General features: G+C 43.9%; 1 protein-coding gene across 1 annotated transcript; it reads left to right on the top strand.

The window, feature by feature from the left end:
• Positions 1-1,109: 1,109 nt before the first annotated feature.
• LOC148347898 (uncharacterized) lies at positions 1,110-3,577 on the top strand. The gene is made up of 2 exons (XM_088323971.1): positions 1,110-1,204; positions 2,538-3,577. Exons 1-2 carry the CDS (start codon positions 1,133-1,135, stop codon positions 3,354-3,356), a joined length of 891 nt encoding a protein of 296 aa, XP_088180097.1. The 5' UTR covers positions 1,110-1,132; the 3' UTR covers positions 3,357-3,577.
• Positions 3,578-8,345: the final 4,768 nt, after the last annotated feature.

Raw genomic sequence — 8,345 nt, 5'->3', positions numbered from 1 at the left:
AACTAATTTTCTCAGTAATGACTATTGTTAGGAATTAAACTATTAAAAATTTAGTGTTTACCAAACTGTTCAAATTCGTTATCTGACTCCATTAACCAAACACAAACTTCATTCTCCTAACAATGCATGCCCGTTTCTTTATGGAAAAATGAACAGGAATAGCCGACATTTTCACATGGAGGCAGATTTATTTTTTTAAAGTATTTAAATGAATTCCATCAAATTAGCCGAATTATTGTCGAATTAGTCTTCGGTGAGCCTCCCTCTCACGATCTCTCGTCTCTCTTCTTCTGTCTTCCGTCTTTTCCACACGCTGGGGCATTGGCTCCTCCCCCATGGGGCGGGTCAGGTGCCAGCTTCACCACCTCCTCGCCAAAAGGCGCCGCCACGTCTAAAAAACTCACAACAAGAAAGCTTATCAGCCAAACAATGTCTCCTTTCCCGCGTCACAGGCGTCAGCCCTTGTCCCCGTTCTTGCTGTTTTTCTGTAAACATCATTCTTGTCTAGGCTACAATGACCTCGCCCCACAGCTCAGCCAATTAATATCTTTTGTCAAGTCATTTTTATTTGTGACGCCCTTAATCACAAAGAGTCTCAAAGGGCTGCACAGGTTATTGCACAGACTATTATTTCAGACTATGATGACACCATTCCCGGATCTGGAACCAACATGAGGGCAAGGAAAAACTCAAAAACCTCAACATGAGGAAAATGAAGAAACCTTGAGAAGGGACCACACATCTGGTAATCCCCCTGTATTTGTATTTAAATGTAATTTGTATTTGATTGTAAAAAAATCCCTTATAGTCAAATAAATCAAATATAAAATCCTTAAAGGGAAAGGAAAACCTTAAAAACCTCATCGTGAGAAAAACGCATAAAATATAGTTAAACTTGAAAACAACTGAAACGGACGGTGTGCCTCCAATTTTTTTTTTCATGAAAATAAGTCTGCCTCGTGTCAAAAAACACTGCTCTATACAAAGTCTAAGGACAATGTAGTGTGCCCTGAAACAAAACGCTGGTTAACTTGAAAGTAGCTCATATCATTTGAACAGATTTTGAATTCCAACTCGTCATTTTGTATGAAACGTTTCCTGCAGCATTGTTCCGCCACAAGTGAGGAGGAGGATGGACGAGAAACTTTTCCCGGAGATCACACTTCTCGATCTGCCCATCAGTCCATCCTTCCGTGCGATTGAGGTAAATGCAAACCCCAGCCAATGTTCCTCTGCGTGTGTGCGCAATTGCGCACTACCCAGAGCTTTTCCGCGCACAAGAAAATCTAGCCAGCTCACAAAAATCAGGGTTCCAAATTGCTCATTAAGAAGCCAATTCAGTCAAAGTGACAGTGCACGAAGGTCAAAATACACGGGTTCCCCTGACGCTGGGCGGCAGTAGCTCAGGAGGTAGAGCGCTCGTCTTGGGATCAAGGGATCCCAGTTCGAATCCCGGCTCGTCCGTGTTACATGTCGAGGTGTCCTTGGGTAAGACACTGAACCCCTAATACCTCCAATAAGCAGGTTAGCGCCTTACATGGCTGCAAGGCCGCTATTGGGAAATGTGGAACACATTGTAAAGCGCTTTAGGAAGTCATTGACTTGAAAAGCGCAATAGAAATGCAGATCATTTCATTTCAAATACAGTATTTTGAAGTCAAGGTTGAAGTTGAGTAACGTCAGTAGAGTTTTTTGAGAGCCGGCTTCTTCGGCTTGGCTCACTAAAAAGGACCGGCTCTTTCGGGTCCCAAACGGCTCTTCGGGTTGTTTTTGCTTCTTTATTCCCTACACGAGCAAATAGGATGTAAAATTCTGCACAAAATGACTTAAAGGAAGGGGGGAAATAGAACAAAATGGAAAAAAATACCAAAATGAAAAAGTAGTGAAAAGCTGAGAAAAAAAGAAACAAAATGAGGAGGAAAAAAAGAGCAGGAAAAAAAGCCAGAAGCAAATAAAGGGAAAAAAGGTAATAGAGAACAAAAAAGCAAGAAAAAAGTAACAGCTCGGAAAAAATAAACACAATGAGATTTATTTTAAAAAGGAATTTAAAAAAAAGAAAAAACAGGGAAATAGAGGAAAAAGTTTGTGTTGCATTCAAATAATTTCCAATGATATCAAGTTAATCTTGTTGCCAACATTGTACTTCCACTAATAAAAGTAATTAAATACTGTTGTGTATCGTGCAACCGACTCAATAAGAACCCCAAAATGTTAATATTATGCGACAAAAGATACCAGGAATAAAAGAAATGGAAATCTTGAGAAATAATTGTAAAAACAAATGACGTTTGTAGTCAATTCATTCAAAAGTGAAAAATAATTTTGCATTGCCGAAAACTCAGCAAAATGTAACACGATGTCAAGCTTTGGACATGTTTGATCATGATTTATTTGCCACACTTGGGATTGCTGTTGCTCACTATTGTTTCAAGCGTTGCTCACCGACTTTGTGTCAACGCTCAGACTCGGGGAAAATGACAGGGAACATTGACCAATGTTCCAACTTGAATGCATATTTTTCTCCTTTCTCATTGCAGACGGAGTCCATACCGGACTTTACCGATGACTCTTTAGATTGTTCATCGCAGAACCTAATGAACTTCACGATGGACATAACGAATTCTGATCTGCTGGCACTTGACACCTGGGACACAAAAGGCACCGTTCAGTGTCGTCCCGAACGCATTGCGGAGTCCGAGAACCCGAATTCGGAGCCCGTTTTACCTGAATCTCTAGAGAGCGTCCCTCCAAAACCAGAAGAGAAGCCCATCTCCGATGATAAAAGTGTCTCCTTGTTGAGTGGACTTCCGGAACAAGATCCAGAGTCTAAAGCCAATCGCACCACAGACGTCCGGTCGGCAGAATCGAGCCTGGTCTCCCGTCACTGCAACACTTTTGACGCCGAACCGGCGCCAAACATCGCCGTCACTCTATCGGAGACCGGTTTGTCCGGGAGTCGGCACAACACCTTCGAGGCGAGTCCTCCTTGGCTATCGAGGACCTACGACCCGGCTGAAACGTTTATCTTTGACCCCACCGTGGAGCAAAGACCTTTTATCGCTTCCACACCCCTGCCCCGCTGCAAAACGGTGGATTTCTGTGCCAGGACAGACGGCAAATTGCCGGGACCTGAGGAACAGCCAAACCTCTGTTCCGAACCAGAAGCCCGGGTGACGGCTGTCGCGACATCGGACGTCTGCCCTTCAAAAACGCTTCCGTCTCAAGCGCCCGCAAAATCGCTCTTGCCTTTCTTGAAACGGTCGCATTTGACGTCGCTTCCCAGGCGCAGCGAGAAACCGTCTTCGGGTTCCAGCTCCACGCAACGGAAGACACTTGCACAGGTAATGAAAATTTGAGTTTCTCGCCGGCACGGGTGGAAGTGGAAAAGTTGACGTCTGGAAATTGCTGAAATCGGTGGTCGTGATTAGAATAGAATAGAATCTAACTTTATTGTCATTGTTACAACATGGGTTGAATATATTGTGACAACGAAATTGGACGTGGCACTCCAGGTCCACGTTTTACAGTGAGGATAAAGAGAACAAAGAAAACGTTTGTACTGTCCTTGTTGCATGCTTTGTTTTCCTCCGGAGGGGGGTGTATGAGGGGGTGAGGGACAGACAGAGATGTCTGGATCCAACTAGATGTTTGATCTTACTGTACGCACGGTCCAGTGTTTTTTCCCCCGGTTGCTCAGTCCACGTATTGAATGAATTTGGGAAGTACAGTCCTTAAGCATGCCCGATTAAAGTCGCCGGCGATGATAAAAGCTCCGTCGGGGTGTGCGAGCTGCTGTTTATTGATAGCAGCGGGCTGGGGATTTAGCGCTATGCTAACGTTAGCATCCGGTGGAACGTAAACGGCAACCACAATGACCACAGTTAGATCTCTCGGTAGATAGAAGGATCTACACGATACTGCCAGAAACTCTATATCGAGTGAGCAGTGTGTATCAATGATTCGGCTGTTATTGCAGCGCATAGTCCCCCACCCGTTTTTACCGGAGTCTCCGTCTCGGTCGTGCCGGTGAAGCGTGCGTCCTGCTGGTTGGACTGTGGCGTCGGGGAAGCCAAGGCTCCGTGATGACAAAAATATTGCAATTTCGGACAAAGCTGTTGGTAACGATCCGTTAAGGCTACAAACAATGTACCGTAATTTCCACACTATAATTCGCATTGGACTACAAGATGCACCCTCCCAATATTTCTTTTGTCACGTTTTTCGAGTCAATTCCCATTTTTTTGTGACGCCCTTCATCCGGAAATGTCTCAAAGGACCGCACGGGCCTCAATGACACCATCCCCTGTACTGAAACCGACACGCAGGCGAGGAAACTCTCAAAACCTCAACATGAGGAATGAAGAAACCTTGAGAAGTCTCAACCGTGACCCTTATAAAGTCGTCATAAACCTAAAAAGTATCAAGAAGTCCCGTCAGCTTGCTTAACTATACAGATCCATTCTAAGCTAAGATGTGCTAACAATTAAAACAAGAGTACATTCAAGTCATTGCAATATGTTTGCTACTCTCACACAATGTTTGAAAATGAAGCGATGTCAAATATTTCACTGTACTACCTCATATGCAGATCATTAGTTTTGGAGCGATCGTCGTTGGGCGTCGATCCAAAAAATACGCAGAGAGGAGATGTGGCAAAAAGGGAACGCGCTTTATTGCATTCGGGACACATTCAAAGTTCTAGATGTTCAACATTGGCTTTTCAGTGATCTCAAAGTTAAGATATCTCGTGAAGGTCGTCCGCCCCGGCTCCCTCAATCAGCTTGTGACCTCTTGCAACAACGTCATCCCACGACCTCCACCAGATGCCTACATACTGATCATGAGTTGTTATCCACATTCCACAACATTAGTATATAAAAAGAAGAAAATACTACTTAAAATAAAAAAAGAATGATGTGCTTTGTTTTAATTTTTTACAGCGCTATCTTCAACCGCTTTGTTTAACAAATTAAGTTTTTAAATGGAGTGTGCTACCTCATGAGCGGTCAATTGGTATATAAAAATCTACTGCCACCTACTGATCTGGATGACTATTTTTGCGGTCTAAGAAGCAGACCACTGACGTGTGGGAGAGCTATAAATTGGCTAACGGTCGAAAAAAAATTAGGCAAGGACTTGTTATGTTTTTAACCAGCTGCAGCGGGGAGAATAGCAGAGAAGACAAGCAACTGACTCGTCCACACTCACTCACTCTAGCCCCCCTCCCCCCGTCTGCCTCTGTGTTTTATTGAAAATGCAAGACACGGAAAAGTACTGGTATGTTGAGACAAAGACAAACGACCAACCCCATGGAAAAGCACTGACACCTTTAAACAAAGACTGGAAGTCTAAGAGAATGCCAATAGGAGCATCAACTGATTAGAAATACACACTTTGAGCAAATGCGGTTAAGCCTACTTTAACCTATTGCAGTTCCTTGTCTGAAGATGGCAAAAATACTGAATAATGGCCGGATTTTTTTGTAAAGATAAAATTGGGCAAATTCCAGCGGCACACTGGTTGAAAAACACTGGTCTAAGTGGTTGTGCTTCTTTTGTTTCCCTTTTAGCGACAATTAACCACTATAGGACACTCCTAAACTATGTTTCCCAAAGGTAAAACGGTTACCGTACGCAGTACGTTTCATTGTAGCGATGCGTTTCCAATTTTAGCCACTGTATTTGTCAGTGTGCGTATATAAGGCACCGTTTTAAATTTCCGGGAAATTTGGGGTTTTATAGTTACGCCTTATAGCCCGTAAAATGCGATACGAGCTAAAATCTCGTTCACTGCTAGCAAATTTAAACGGTGTAAACGGTGCGGCCGTTTTGGGGATCAACAATGACTTTTCGTCTTTTCGTTTCTGTTTTTTGGGTCTTTTTAGACGACAGCATTGTCCAGTGCAGCTAGTCTGCATCCGACAACATCGGGTAAGACGTTGAATTCTTGCGATTGATGCTTTGTTGCGCCGGTGTCATTTCCCCGTTTTCCGCGACACCAGCCACCAGGCCGAAGACGGGGGTGGAGAAGCCCCCGTTCGGTGGACCGAGATCAGGTCGGGCTTCCGTTGCAGGTAATAAAGGTAATGACTCAAGATTAAACTTGGTTTTATGGATGTCCTCTTTCATTTTTTTCTCCTTAGCGGCCACTGCTTCAGTCCACATTCCCCAGTCAAGGAAGCGTGACTTGAGCAGGGATGCAAAGTTGGAAGCAAAGAAGAGCAAGACTGGTAAAAATGGGAAATAGGACATCAATATGACGTTGTCATTTTTCTCAAACTTGGAAATGGGATTAGCTCATGTGCGGCCCCTTCTCGAGGTTTCTTCATTTCCTCAAGCTGAGGTTTTTGAGTTTTTCCTTGCCATCGTGTAGGTTTTAGATCAGGGGATGGTTGCAGTTGATAGTCTGTGGTGCACAGGCGGCCCGCGGGCCAGATTAGGCCCGCTATGGGATTGAATCCAGCCCGCGAGACAACACTCAGAGAAGCGCAAGAGAAAAACAAGCTGCAGGTTGCAGGTTGAAAAATGGCAACTTGATGTTGCCAAAGCCAGGTGCCTCGAACAAAGACACTCTACTTGTATTTCTCTCAATCTCTCTTTTTATGAGCTTATGATTGATGCCCACCTCATATTCTGTTTTGTCCTGTCTCTTTCCGACGCCTGCCTGGCTGATACGAAGGAGAAGGATGATTTGGGATGGGTCAGCGGACCGGCGTCTGACCTGCAGCATGTCAACCCCTGCATTTACCGGCTGGCAGAGACGGGAGGCAGCGTCGTGGCCGTCATAGACTTTCTGGACTGGTTTGCAGGCTGGGGGCGTCGTTGATGTCATGCACTTTCCGGACATTTTCATTATCTTACCTTATGTTTACTATTATGTGTACAGTAATGCTAATTGTAATTCACCCTGGTCAATCCTGGAAGGGGGATTACCACATGTGAGGTCCTTTCTCAAGGTTTCTCTTTTCTCCTCACACTGAGGTTTTTGAGTTGTTCCTTGCCCGCATGCTGGTTTAAGATCAGGTCATTGTGTCATTTTGTAACTGTAATCCTGTGCAGTCCTTTGAGACATTTTTGTGATTAAGGGCTATATAAATTGACTTGACTTGACTTGACAATTTGACTTCACCCCTTTTCTCCCACGCTCTGTCTCTTTCACTCTCTGTGTCTCTCTTTTTCTCTTCCTTTGTTGCTCTTTGTCTCTTTCTCTTTGTGTCTTTTAACCTTATTCTGCTCTAACTTCCTTTTTTTCCTTTTCTCTGTTTTCTCTTTCTCCATTCCTACCCTTCTTTTCTCTCCTTCTGTCTTTCTATTTCTCTTTGGATTTCTTCCTCTCCCTTTCTTTTCCCCCTTTCACGACTTTTTATCTCTCTCTCTCTTTCTTTTTCCTGCCCTCTCTCCTTTTCCCTCCCTCTTTCTCTTATTTCTTTGTCTCTCTTTTTCTTTCTCTTGAATCTCCTCGTCCGGCCCCCGACAGAATGTTTGTTCTATCGTGTGGCCCCCGAGTTCAAATGACTTTGACAACCCTGCTGTAGTGTGTATAGGCTTTTGAGACTACTTGTCGCAAATGAATGTGACTTCGAATCTCAATATTGTTGACCGTATCCTTCCGTGTGACACAGGTGAAAAAAGAAATTTTCCCTACTTTGCTCCCCGACTAGGCTTCTATTAAAAATGGTGCGTCGCTTAGAGGAGTTAGGCAGAATTTCTTACTCTCCGCCACCATCTACTGGCTTGAAGTCACGATTGCACCCTCATTCATGATGTGCGTGCTTTTCTTTGAATCGCTCGAAAAAAAAACATTTTGGGGGTGGTTGGTGTTTGGACGAGGAGCAGGCCAATTCTTACTTTCACCACTTTCATGCTACACGAGCGAATGTAAAGGAAAAAACAAACCGGCGGGAAGAGCTTGCAGTCACTCACCAGCTCTCCCCTGAGCCCCCTGTCTTGGAACCTAATATGTTCGTACAGCTGCTTGAAATCCTTAAATGCTTGAAATTGAATGTTGTGTTTTCTAGGGTTACAGTGCTTGAATTTGGGTGAAGTGCTTGTAAATGCGCGAATAGGTTGCCATGTTGTTTAACAAATCTGACATTCTGACTTCCGTGACACCAGTTTATTTGAGCGCGTCTAAGAAATGCAAACGCATCATGAGGTGACTGGGCCTTCAATGATGACGCAAGCCAGGAGATGGCAGCATAGAGCAACAAAGTTCTAAATTCTGTACAGCTCCTTTAATTTCAAGAAGAATCGGCTTCCTTGGCTATCACCACCAACCTTAAGTACATTTTTAGTTCCGGTGTGATTAATAATAGTAATGATAATGACAATTGATCTTTTATTCTT

This window comes from Urocampus carinirostris, chromosome 19 (assembly GCF_059441175.1).
Source record: "Urocampus carinirostris isolate Australia breed hairy pipefish chromosome 19, RoL_Ucar_1.0, whole genome shotgun sequence".
NCBI classification, from domain to species: Eukaryota; Metazoa; Chordata; class Actinopteri; order Syngnathiformes; family Syngnathidae; genus Urocampus; species Urocampus carinirostris.
Note: the sequence above shows the minus strand (reverse complement) of the source record. Positions and strands in the feature narration are given on the sequence as shown.